The sequence below is a fragment of the Canis lupus genome, chromosome 12 (genome assembly GCF_048164855.1).
Source record: "Canis lupus baileyi chromosome 12, mCanLup2.hap1, whole genome shotgun sequence".
NCBI lineage: Eukaryota > Metazoa > Chordata > Mammalia > Carnivora > Canidae > Canis > Canis lupus.
In genome coordinates this window covers 10,466,853-10,479,811 of record NC_132849.1, presented here as the reverse complement: position 1 = coordinate 10,479,811, position 12,959 = coordinate 10,466,853, and the positions used below count along the sequence as shown (strand labels likewise).

The 12,959-nt window shown below is 51.8% G+C and overlaps 1 protein-coding gene across 4 annotated transcripts; it reads right to left on the bottom strand.

The window, feature by feature from the left end:
• Positions 1-3,977: 3,977 nt before the first annotated feature.
• Positions 3,978-12,293, bottom strand: TRIM45 (tripartite motif containing 45). 4 transcript variants are annotated; one of them, XR_012004145.1, is made up of 6 exons: positions 11,500-12,293; positions 9,104-9,837; positions 7,702-7,831; positions 6,968-7,146; positions 5,263-5,389; positions 3,978-4,255 (listed from the first exon to the last, which is right to left on the bottom strand). XR_012004145.1 is itself a non-coding variant. In XM_072769616.1 (6 exons), the coding sequence occupies exons 1-6, from the start codon at positions 11,985-11,987 to the stop codon at positions 4,024-4,026; spliced, it is 1,863 nt and encodes a 620-aa protein (XP_072625717.1). In that variant the 5' UTR covers positions 11,988-12,291; the 3' UTR covers positions 3,978-4,023. The 4 variants fall into 4 exon arrangements, 2 of the variants coding, with proteins under 2 accessions (XP_072625717.1, XP_072625718.1); XM_072769616.1 differs by having other exon boundaries at positions 5,263-5,426; positions 6,968-7,082; positions 11,500-12,291; XM_072769617.1 differs by having other exon boundaries at positions 6,968-7,082; positions 11,500-12,288.
• Between the last annotated feature and the right edge of the window lie 666 nt (positions 12,294-12,959).

Sequence of the window (12,959 nt, the reverse complement as noted above, 5' to 3'; positions counted from 1 at the left end):
GCGCAGCGGTTTGGCGCCTGCCTTTGGCCCAGGGCCTGATCCTGGAGACCCGGGATCGAATCCCACGTCGGGCTCCCGGTGCATGGAGCCTGCTTCTCCCTCTGCCTGTGGCTCTGCCTCTCTCTCTCTCTCTCTCTCTCTCTCTCTGTGACTATCATAAATAAATAAAAATTACTATTAAAATGTAGCAAAACTGAAAAAAAAAAGTGGAGGTGTTAAGTCATGGGATATACTGCTTTGGAATTTGGAGCAGGAGATAAATGTAGGAGTTTTCTGTGTCTAAATGGTATGTAGAGTCAGGAGAGGAGAAGATCATCGAGGGAGGGGGAGGATGTGGAAATGCAAGAACGGATCGCAGGGCCATCCAGTGTGTAGGACCTGGGAAGATGACAAGGAACTGCAAAGACAAGGAATCAGGAAAAATCAGTGAGACAAAACTAAGGAGAGTGATGCCGTGCAAACCAAGTGAAGAGAATGTTTCAAGGAGAGAAAAGTGATCAGCTGTGTTAAATGCTGTTGATAGAAACATCAGGAACTGATCATTGGGTTCCATAATGTGGGCATTACTGGGGACTCTGAGCAGCGGTTCCAGATGAGGAAGAAAGACTGATCGGGTCAGATCTAAGAGGGGGTGCGAGGAGAAGTAGAAATAGCAAAGAATTGTTTTTGAGATTTTTTTTTTTTAAAGGGAAACAGAAAAATGGAGTGGCTGTTGTCAGAGGGGGATGAAAAATGTTATGGACTGAATGTGTTCCCCCCAAATTCATAGGCTGAAGCCCTAACCCCCAGTGTGACAGTGTTTGGAGACAGGGCCTTTAGGGAGATACCTGAGGTCAAATGAGGTCACAGATACAGGCCCTAATGCAGTAGGACTGGTATCTTTATAAGACGAGAGGGGTGCCTGGGTGGCTCAGTTGGTTAAGTGTCTGCCTTTGGCTCAGATCATGATCCTGGAGTCCTGGGATAGAGTCCCTAGTTGGGTTCCCTGCTCAGTGGGGAGCCTGCCACTCCCCGCTACTTGTGCTCTCTCTCTCCAATAAATAAATAAAATCTTAAAAAAAAAAAAAGAGATAAAGAGACATTCAGGATGTTGTGTCTGCACCAAGGAAAGGCCACGTGAGGATACAGAAACCAGTGGCCATCTGGAAGCCAAGGAGAGGGAGCCTCGAGAGAAACCTTCCTCTTGAACTTCCAGCCTCCAGAACTGAAACAATCTTGTGTTGTTTTAAGCTCCCTCCCTCACCCCCGTCTGTGATATTTGGTCATGGCAGCCCTAGCTAATAGAAAAATCAAGGGAAATCTTTTTTTTTTTATTTTTATTTAAGAGGGGGTAATATTGTATCATGTTTATTTTCTGAAATGAGCAGTCAGTAGAGGGGGGATTTCCTGGAGCAATGTTCCTGGGTTATGGAGATGGAATGGGTTTAGCATATAAATATAGAGGTTTGTTTTGTTTTGTTTTTTAGATTTTGACAGAGCAAGTGAGAGAGAGAGCATGAACAGAGGGAAAGGCCAAGGGAGAAGCAGACTCCCCACAGAGCAAGGGGCCAGATGTGGGGCTCCATCACAGGACCCTGGGATCATGACCTGAGCCTAAAGCAGGTGCTTAACTGAGCCACCCAGGCGCCCCAGAGGTTTGCTTTTGACAGGGATGTAGGCGGATTTGTAGTTGTGGTGGGAGGGTAGGAGAATTCGTTTCTTAATCCTTTAATTTTTTTGGTGGAATAGGGGAGGCAAGATCATAAGTGGGGAGGGAGAGTTGGGTAGAAAGTGGAGTTTGAGAAGTATGATATAATTGTCTAGCAGAGTGGGGGAGCAAACACGAGAGAGATGTCAGGCAATGCCAAGAGCCCACTGAAATTAGTGGTCATAGATTTAAGTGAAGCTAAGTCCTCATGCTCTTGTGTTTTTCTTCAGGATCATCTGGTTGGATTAGATGAAGATTCAGATCCAACCAGGGGTTTTGTCACGAATGACAGGGAGACCACATGCAAGAGAGTGGTTATAATGATGGTCTGTAGGGCAGCTCAGGTGGCTCAGCGGTTTAGTGCTGCCTTCAGCCTAGGGTGTGATCCTGGAGACTGGGGATCGAGTCCCACGTCAGGCTCCCTGCATGGAGCCTGCTTCTCCCTCTGCCTGTGTCTCTGCCTCTCTCTCTGTGTCTCTCATGAATAAATAAATAAAATCTTTTTAAAAAAATGATCTGTAGAATCTGAGCTGAGAGAAGATGAAGGAAAGCACATGTGGGTATGAGGTAGTGGGATCGCTGCATCGTGGGTTTCAGGAGGAGAGTTGGATTATGATAGTGGGTGAGCTGGAAACACAGAATCTGGTGGTTGTAGGATGCTTGAAGTTGAAACTGTGCAGAGGGTGCATCTGGAATCCCCCCAGGTCTAGGGGATGACTGACTGGTTAAAGTAGGGAAAAAAGAACAGAGAATCAGCCAGGGAATTAGGAAGTGTGTGCAGATATTGAATTACTCTGAGACCATGAGGCATGCTCCTGCCATGGCAGCAAGCACAGTGCTAAAGTCTTCAAGGAATGAGGGGAAATGATGCAGGGCTGTGGAGTTGGCTGGGAGGGCAGCAAATTATAGAAAGGCATGAGCCTCAAGGCTGGCCATTTTTTTTTTTTTTAAAGAGGTAATGGTCTGGAACAGGGTTTCTCAACAGCAACACAGTTAACATTTTGGATTGGGTAATTCCTCGTTGTGGAAAGCTGTCCTGAGCGGAGCGGCGTTCCAGACTTCTACACGATAGATGCTAGTAGCACCGGCACCCAGTCATATGAAGAAAAAATGTCTCGAAGACTTGGTTAAATGTCCCTGTGGGGCGAGATCACTCTTTGCTGAGAAGCATTGATCCTAAAGTAGCAGTGATGAGCCCACAGGACACCTACCTGACCTCGGGGCCCAGTGGTTATAAGGAGTGAGGAAAAGCAAGTAGCTAACACTCTGTGACCCCAAGAGAGGGTCACAGGACCATCACTGTCTTCTGAGAAGAGCAGACTTGGGTTAGAGAGCACCCGAAGGGATTCTTCCCAGAAAAGGATGAGAGTACAGTGAATATTTTAGGATTTACAGCTATGCTGTAGCTCCCATCGATCAGCCCTAAGGAGGAAATAAATGTATTACACGATGACCTGTGTTTACTTCACTTCCTTGGGCTGACCCATCACTGCTCAGGAGTCACCTGCTTCTTAAGCGGATCTTGCAATGCAGATCTAATACACGCCAAGTTTTGCCATAGGAGAAATCCAGAGTCCCAGAAGAACACACCATGTATATCCAGCGAAGCCCTTGGCAGAGATGAGGCACCAGCCCTACATGCTTCCTCTTCCAAGAATTCTCTTCAGGCTCTCACAGCCAAGCAGGCACGTTCTAGGACTTAGGGCTTCTAGCTACCTTCCCAGCTTTACAGACAGAAGTGGAGACTCCTCTCTAAATAACAAAGGGTTGAGAGGGAGGAGGATGAAAGGAGCTAGGTGCCTGGCATGAGGAGAACTCATGCCATAAAGGGGGGGGGATGTATTGCTCCCCTTTATTTACTTACTACTTGTACACCCTTGGCCAAATAGTAATCTAGGCTTACGAGGATGAGATGGAGTGGTACAGGGGTGAAACTGGGGGAACTGCCCCTAAACAGCAAGATCACATTACAATCCACTTGAAGTGTGCTAGGGAAAAAAGGAGACACGATGAAAGGAAGTTTTAATTCTTTAAGGGAAACAGCAAACGTGTGGCACCGAGAGAAATACAAGAGTTACAGACCCAAAAGTCCAGAACTCCACTACCCCTGTGATCTCTTGAGTCCCAACAGCACAGATCGCTCCGTTCCAACATGAGAGAAGGGAGCCTCAGGTGTAGAACAGACACTGCCACCTGTCACGAAGAGAAATGCGATGTCTCTGGTGCCCAACCAACCATCCATCCATCCAATTAGCACATAACTCCCAGAAAAGGACTGAAACTCAGAGAGTAGAAGATAAGGTAATTTGTTTTTAATTCTATCCATTTCTTCAGCATTAGTCAAGGTCTGGGGTCCTCCGGTACCATGAAGTTGCTCTGGCTGCAGCTCTCGCAGGCTGGCCACCTGTCCAGGAAGGCGTCAGAGGGCCACAGTCCTGAGCAGACTCCTTGGTGCGCTCTGCCCACCTGTCCACGTGCATTCCGACTTCTCCGTGACCTTCCCACAGCACGACCAGTGCGGGCGACCCGGGTGGCCTTTGTGTCCGTGGCCACAGCCTAGGTACCCACCTGTGTGGTACAAAGAGGAGACAAAAGACAACCATTATCAGGCTGACCGTGGAAACTAAAGTTTCTGGCAACAGGTTGACTCGTGGATGTGAAAATATTCAATAAAAACCTGGCGAGAAAAAAGCTATTTGATGCCTCGGGAAGAGGACGCTGGCCAAGGATTGAAGACTGCAAATCAACAAAGGTTTGCTGAAGTTCCGAGAAGAGTGTTGTTTTAACATTCTGCTAACTTGGGGCACCTGGGTGGCTCAGTGGTTGAGTGTCTGCCTTCGGCTCAGGGTGTGATCCCAGGGTCCAGGATCGAGTCCCGCATTGGGCTCCCTGCATGGAGCCTGCTTCCCCCTCTGCCTGTGTCTCTGCCTCTCTCTGTGTCTCCGGGATCAGGACCTGAGCCAAAGGCAGATGAGCCACCCAGGCATCCCAAGCATCCAGCTCTTGATCTCAGCTCAGATCTTGATCTCAGGGTCGTGAGTTCAAGCTCTGTCCAGCATGGAGCCCATTTAAAAAACAAAACAAAACAAAACAAAACAAAAAACAACTTAGATCTCTTGCTTGAGTCAACTCCCCTCCCTGCAAGAAAAGAGCCAGATCTGGTCAACTGATTTAATCACCCACTTCCCCATCCCTGACGTGCTTGGACTTTCTTTAAGGTTTTAAAAGCAACAGAGCGGGTTTGGATTTTTTACACGGCCAGGTTGCTGGAAAGGGTAAGGAAGCAAATCGAGCCACCCAGGGAGAAGCACAGGGCTCTCCTGAGATTCATGAACTGTATCCGAACTAAAAGGACTCAGAACTTTTAAGTTTACTATTTGACTTCTCAGAATAAAGAAGCTTTAAGTGAAATTTTTAGAACTGTAGTGTATTTATATGCACAGATTATATCGCTATAGAAAGAAAGCCTGAGTCTGAGTATCCTAAACCTATGGCATGTGGCCGTGGACCCCCACCGCTGGGAGACAGGCCCGGGGGGCTGGGGGGTAAGGACTTCCCAGAGCATTCCTCCTCACCTGGCATGGTGCCTCCACAGGCACAGCGAGCAGTTTTCTGGCCTCCGCTGGAGCAGAACGTGCAGCAGTGAAACACACCTGGGTGTGGGCGATGCCTTTTCCTCACGGTCACGGTGAACGGTGAGCCCTTCAGTGTTCAGAACAAGAGCAAAGAACAGGCGACCCTATGAGTCAACAGGGACGGTGCTGAGCATCACCCGTGCTTAAACACAGCCTAAGTCACAGGGCCTGGCCACGGGGAGACAAGGACAGCAGGAGGGAGACAGACGAGGAGACAGGGACTAGCTGGGTACTCAGCTGGGTGGCCCCAGCCACAGTGAGAGTCAAGGACCCTATGCTGCCCATCTATCATGTGGCCCACCTGATACACGAATGACCCCAGGCTGTGTTTTGTGTCCCCAGTGTCACTATCTTCTCCGTTCTCGAGGAGTCTCGGGGGTCACTAGTAGAGCGCTGCAACCACAAGCCTAGGCCATCCTGTGATCCTTCCTCCTCCCCTCACATACTGAGCCTCGCTCCCTTCCTTCCACCCCTCCGTCCTGGACATAATCAATTTTCCCACCCGATTATTCTCAGTCTGTGAGGATAGAGGCCAGGGAGAAAGGTAAAGAGTGTGTGGTTTAATAATTCTCAAATTTGAAACTCTCCTACCCTGCCCCTTCCTTTCCAGGACAACTTCTGTTCTCCACTTTCCATCCTTGTTAGACAATAAAAATTAGAGCGTAGCTTATGTGTCTATCCCTGAGCGAGAAGTACGCAGTCTGCAAAAGCACCAAACAGAGAGTCTGGCACATGAGACGCCTTTCAGATGTTCAATCTCTCTTCCTTTCAAGAGTTTATGATCCGCCTTAAAAACAACTTGGAGTTCAAAGAAAGGAGCTGAAATTCTAGTTTTGCGTTATAGGTACTGTGTACTGTGGGCGATGCTTCCCATGCCTGAGTGGCTTGGAAGAAAGGAGTAAGAATGTACTTGAAGGGACCTAACCCACTCCGGCATATGTGATTAGACAAGCAGTAAGTGGCTATAGAACAGGAGTCTTCCTGGTGCCCACACCACAGGCTCAACCTATCACACCACAGTGTTTTTATCATCTCTGTCGGTGTTGCTCTCTGGTCGAGGAAAACCTGAGACGACTCGAGATTCCATTGGACATGCTGACTATTGCCCAGTTTTTAAAAATTTGTGATCTCTGAACCAGAAAGTGTAATCCTTGTCTGTAGAGGTGGTGCAGTAACCCTGGTAACAGCAACGCACACATGTAAACAGGCTAAAGGGTTACGAGGGCAGATGGTCAGGCGGGTAGATGACTGGTCAGTTGCAGGGAGAGGGTGTAACTCCCCCAAATTGTGTTCCAGGACGTCTGCTCACGCTCTGAACCAAGCCTGGAAAATTCTGAGCTAGATTATATTGCTTGAATGTGTGTGCCTGTCCCCTGGCAGACTGCCCCCCTGTGATTAAGGTGCTTGCCCAAATGAAGCATGCTCCCAACTGGGACACTGCCAGGAGAAACGAGAAACAGGGATAGAGTTCTTATGGTCACCGGCAAAATCTGGGTCATTTCTAACATGGAGAGAAGACAGAGAATCCTACTCAATCCGTCCATACAGCTGATCCTGGGCGACATGTCTCTGCATCCCGAGACGGGAGAGGCCAGAGGAACCAGGGAGAGAGGTGGCCAGGGAGGCGCACACAGGTCCTACTCACCTGCACATGCTGCTCTTTGATGCAGACCAACACGGTATAGACACCAGGCTCCTTGGGGGTGTAGGAGATGTAGTACGACCCATCCTTGTTATCTTGTACCAGCGTTCTGACCGGACTGAATATAGACGGGGTTCAAAAAACCACTCGCTCTCACAGGCCGGCTGCAGCTGCCCACCACTCTAGGATGCAAACTCTACACCATTCAACCCATTATTAATTTGAAGTGTCCCCCAAGCAGAGCGCTTCTTCCACTGGTTTCGGAAATTAATTTTACAATGTAGGGAAGTGACATAAATGCTGATTTTAATCTGTTGTACAGATGAATTGCTTTGAAAAATGCTGCTGTTCTCTTTGATGGGCTTCTGTTGTACCCTCCCTCTCTCCTCCCTCCTCTGATTCCAGACACATCTAAATATACTCCCGGCACAACGCAGTAGCAGTGGGGCTGAATTTTGCAAAGGGGACCATTCCATCTAACGTGGAGTGTTGTTTCAGACAATCTGATGGGGGGAGCAGACCTCTGGGAGCGAATGGGGTGGTGGCATAAGACCCGCACAAGGAAAACACCTCTGCTCCGACTGGCCATATCACCTTTTTTAATAGCATCTGGAGGGCAGAAGAGGGGGTGGGTAGGACGTAACTACTGCAGGTGCACCTCCACTACCGCGAAGGGCCTCGAGTGTCCAGTTTCATCATCGCTTATCACCCTTGACACCTGACTGTGTAGTACACACCTGTCTTTCTTATCTTTAGGGACTACTGCGACTTGCACGCTGTCTCCTCCCCTGCCCATGCTCTCTCCTGCTGAGTCCTTACAAAGCAGGGTGAAAGAGGCTGTCTGTTTCTCCCGGGCTCGGTGGAGATCTGCGGAAGATAAACACCCACTCCTCACCTCAAAGGCCAGCCGCATCCCCAGAACGGACACCCACCATCTTGCTACTTCTCTTTAAAACAAAAGCCCATGCTTCCTGTTTACTGTAATCGCCCTGCTCCCTTTCTCTTCTCTTCCCGCTCTGTCCCCCAGAGCATACCCCTTGGGAGTCCCTCCTGGCAAGCCTGGTGCCTCTCAGCCAGGTGCTGTTCTTGGATCGCACAGGATCATGAGCCTTAACTGCAGCTCCCAAGGGAGCTTTGAAAATACTCCGGATAGACCTACGTGTTCAGAGTAGAAAACCTCCAGACCCCATGAGGGAAGCTCGTAACCCCCAAAGCTTCCCTCTCTGAGCTGCAGATCATGCTGTAGTAGGCAAGGGGGTACAGCTGATCAGCGTGGACTCCAGCACCTGTGCCAAGCTGCTGGGGGAACATTTGATAGGTACAGCCTCTGGTCCAGCAGATGCAAAGGGCCTTCTTGACTTGGGGCTCATGGACTGCCCTGTGGTCTCTGGAAGTCTTATGGGGAGTCTGAGAATCTCCTGAAGTGATGTGCCCAAATTAGTGGATGTTACTTGGAGAGAGATCATTCTCAAAGAGATCCGTGACCTCCAAACAATGAGAAATTCCTATGCCAGAGTCAGGCTGTGTCTATGGTACAGTCTTCCCATCGGGACTGACCTCTCACATACATATGGTTGAATAACTGCCTCCCTTAGGAATAGAAGGGTCAAAGGAAACTGTTTCCCCCCAATAAACGAAATGCCTACCATCAACTTTTAAATGCCAGGATGTGGCTTCCGAAAACCAAGGACACAGAAGTACGCTCTAACCCTGTCTTCCTCACTCCTCTGAAACTCTTTGGAACTTGACCCAAGCATTCTGGGTCCTGCTCTCCTGCTCTCCAGGATTTCACCCCGGCCTCTCCTGTTATCATCTTTGGGCACTGTCTCTGCTCTATCATCTGATCGAAAGAGCATGCTCCTTGAGGTCCTTGCTAGTTACGACTTTGATCAACTGGAAAAGGGTCAGGCCTCACCCCCGTATGGAATACTAACTGGACCCTGCCAAGAACAAAACAGAAAGCAAGGGCAAGGGAGGGGTCACTGTCCTTTAGATCAGTATGGCTCTCTCCCTTGGTAAACTGGTCGGCAGGGAACTCTTTCTAGCTTAATGAAGGCCCCGGCTGAAAATGCCACACGTCTTTAAACGGCATGTCCCCGGCCACTGCCCTCTCCAGGCCAGTGGGAAATGCCTTCCTACCTTCTCCTTGAAGGACGCACTTGGCCGGATCGACCTCTTTGGTGTTGATGGCCCCATAAACTTCATAGCCGTGGCAGCGGCCTGCTTTCTGCTGAGGAGAGAAGCATATCTTATCGTTTACTCCAGGATGGGTGCTATATTCGACTTTGTTCAGCTTTGTGAGCCGTTCTACTACCACCCCCTTGGTGATGAGGATCTCCAAGTCTGAGCCGCTGGTCAGCAGGTGCTCCGTGAACTCCACGCCAGTCCGCATGTCTGCCAGCAGCTGCTCTAGCTGCGCCTTCTGCAGCTGCAAGGAGTTCTCCTTCTGGACCCGGATGTCTTCCAGCTGCTTCAGCAGCTTGTCCCGATGCTCCTCGATGGCCTTGATGTAGCCCTCGGAGAACGTTCGCACGTCGGCCGCCACAGCCTCCACTCGCTTCTGGAGGGCAGTGTTCGTCCCTCTGATCTGCGCTAGGGCCTCCTCCAGCGCCTCCACGTGCGGCTGCGTGCCCCTGAGGAGCTCCCGCACGGAGTCCCCGTGCTTGTGGATGACATTGCTCGTGAAGTCATAGGGATGCCCCCGGTGCTCCCCCACCACGCAGTCCCGGCACACAGGCCGGTCACAGAGCTCACAGAACAGCCTCAGCTCCTCGGCCGGGTGTGCGGGACACAGAATGGGCTTCCCGAGCCTGCTGTAGCCTTTCAAGTCCTTTAGGTCCACCATCGTATGGTAAGTCGTTTTCTTCTGCCGCCTACAGGCAAACAGAGTCAGGAGCAGGAAATTAGGGGCACGATTCAGTGGGGGAACAGTGCAGCCGTCTTCAGAGCATGGGCTCTGAAGCCAAACCAGTCTTGGATTTAATCCCTTGCTCTGACCCAGTTCCTCATCTGTAAGGGGGACAGGGGCAGAGTAACACCTACTCCCTACTCAGAAGGGCTACCACATCGAATAAAATGATAGTAGACTAGGGCTCCCTGGCCTGGGATGCGACTCTGCCAAAGGTGGCAATGCTAAGGCTACGCCCTGGAACTTTCTCTCAAGAGTTAGTTTGGCAAGTTGAGACAAGAGCCACGGCCTACTCCTTCAGCAAGCTAGAAGTGAGAGCACGGCGGGGGGGGGGGGGGGGGGGACCCCAGTCACCAAGAGACAGAAATTATGCCACATGGCACAGCAATAAACCCCCTGCAATTAAAAAGTGTCTAGGTGGCTCCCACAGAAAGGCTCCTTCAACTTTCACTTGAGATTTTGGTAAAGCATTTCCTTGGACCAGCGCCTGCATCACCCAAAGCAGCAAGCTAGAACTTGCCCCAGGAGTCATCGGCATTATTTGCAAGAGTGAAATCAGTGGCTGGTAGAGCCATGGCTCCCTTTTCTGTAGCCCTCTAGAGACTCAAGGAAATCCCCCAGGAAACACAGGGACTATGGAGAGATCCCCCCGTTAGCATGGTATCAACTTGGAGCTTGCACGCCTATTCTGGCACCAGAAGAGTGGCTGTAGAGAAAACAGGGTCAGCTGTCTAGCTGGCAGAATGACAGTGGTAATTACAAGTTAAAAATAGGAAGACTGAAGACTACTAACGTGTTCTGTTGGTGAGACCAGAAAACAAATGGAAGGCAGAATTTTAAGAACTATTTTAAGCTAATCCTAAAACCTTGGCTATTTTATATTCTGATGTCCTAGAATGGGGGAGGAGCTTGAGAAAGGACCAAGAGTGATTCATGTGACCGACTATTCACCGAATGCCATAAAAGACATAAATCTGCACCCCAACAAGCACCGATGGGCCAACTTCACCAAGCTCCAGAGTCACCACTCTAGGGTGCAAGGCAAAGGCTGCGGTGCCCCCTGCCCCTAATACCACTTTATACTGGGAGGCAGCATGGATTAGTAGAAAGCACAGAATAAGGTCAGAAGAACTGGATTTAAACTTGGGTTCTGTTATATGCGACCTACCAGCTGTGGGACCTCGGCAAATCACGTATTGCTGAGCTTCGGTTTCCTCAAATAACAAATGGGAGCGAAAACAGGGCCTGCTTTTCTATAAGAGTTGCAAGGCAACAAATGAGATCAAGGCCAGGGGCTACGCTATTATTTTCATTCTTCTCTGTTTATCCAGCACCCACTACAATTATTCACTACACAAATGACTGATGATCCAAGGAAACTGTGAATGTGCTTTGCAAACTGAAAAGAACTATGCAAGCCTTTGCTTCTATTATTACTAGGGGTGTTAGGTAAGGCTGCAGGAGTTACCTGCCATTCTCAAGTACTTCTCAGAGCCTTCACTGCTCTTTGGCCTGACATGGCATTCGAGAGGGCTTTCCTTCCCATCTGCTCACCAAGGGATTTCTGGCTCAACACCTCTTTGTATTCTGCTTTGAAGCTACACCAGGTGGGGTGTCCCGTCTTTACCTATGAGCCTGGCAGCAGAAGTGGCAGAGATTGGCTTTGCAGGTCTGACACCTCTTCTCCACTTTCCTGTCGCTGCACAGGTCACACACCAGGCCCTGACCTTCCCCACGAAGGCTCTCCAGCATCACATCATTCATGGCCAGGTGATCTATGGTTAAAGCCTTCACTCCACCCATGGGCAGGTCCACCTGAGCGTCACATACCGGACAGAGGATGCCGATCTGGGGCTGCAGACTGGGTGGCTTGAGTTCCTGGAATATTGACCCCTCAGAGCTTGTGTCAGAGTCTCCCCCTCTGATGTCCACCACTGAGAAGGGTTCCAGCTGCTCCAGACACGTGGTGCACACTGTGTGCAAACAAGGCAAGAGCCTGGGGGCTTTGAAAAGCCCCATGCACAAAGGGCAGTGAGTCTTGCCTGAGTTCCCGGGTGCGGTCCCACCGGGGGGTTTGCCCACGAAGCCCAGCTGCGGCTTCCTGTTTTCTGACATATTCCCCACGCTCGCGCCCAGTATCAGGAAAGGCGCTGGGCAGCCCTATAAGGGAGCAGCAGGTGCTCGAGCGCGCCCACAGACGAGGCTCCCAGAATGCGAGCAGAGACCATGGGGGCTCGCGCTCCGGCAATGCAAAGGGCAAAACGGTAGGAGATCCGTCGGAGGACCCACCCGCGGCTGTCCCGAGGAGGGCCGCCGCCTCTCCACCGCATCCCGTACCAGGCGCGCGCACGCCCTCCGGCACCCCCGCCCCGGCCTCCTCCCCGGAAGCGCTCGCAGGTCTAAGCCCCGAGCCGGTCCCGCCGCCAACCCCGGGCCCCCCGCGCCCGACGCGCGACCAGCCCCCCGCCCCCGCTCCCTCCCTCGACCCGGCCCTCCGCGGGCGGCCCACGGCGGCAAGCGCAGCTCCTCGGCGCCGCCGCCGCCCCTGCCCCCGGGCCCCTCCCGCGCCCACCCCAGCCGGGCCCCGCTCGGGCGAGTCCAATCACCGTCCGGCGGGGGCGGCCCTCGCCGCTGGGGGCCCCGCCTCCCGCCAGAGTGACAGCAGCGGCCTCCAATAACGTCTGGAAGTCCCACATCTTCGGTCCACTCCGACGGCGAGGGGCGGGGCCAAGCCAGGGGACGCGGGCCGGGGGCCGGGGGGCGGAAGAGAGAGGGGCCGGGGGCGAGCGGCATAGTACAGCCAGCGTCACCCTTTTACGGGGACTGTCTATCGCTGTGGCGACCGGAGAAGCCAGGGGACCCCTTAAAAAGCCGCGCTGATAGGCCATGGGGACGACCTCCTTAGCGCCCTCGGATTGGGCCCACGGACCCAGACTGGGCCCTCCCATTGGCGGGGGGCGCTGTCAGTCGGCCCCGAGCTCAGCGCACTGCTTGCTGGGAGTTGTAGGACGAGGCGCCTTGCGGGCGGCGGAGGCCTCGCTGGCGCCGACGGTCGGGCCTGCTCTGCGGGAGTGAGCCCGCTGGTCC

What these genes read in the sequence shown, in the direction of transcription:
- TRIM45 (XM_072769616.1), bottom strand. Translation starts at nt 11,987, where the DNA reads ATGTCAGAAAACAGGAAGCCGCAGCTGGGCTTCGTGGGCAAACCCCCC. An exon ending in GTGCGTCCTTCAAGGAGAAG is followed by an intron (nt 7,832 to 9,103) that starts GTAGGAAGGCAT and finishes TATCTTCCGCAG; the next exon opens with ATCTCCACCGAGCCCGGGAG. An exon ending in CCTAAAGATAAGAAAGACAG is followed by an intron (nt 7,083 to 7,701) that starts GTGTGTACTACA and finishes GTCTATATTCAG; the next exon opens with TCCGGTCAGAACGCTGGTAC.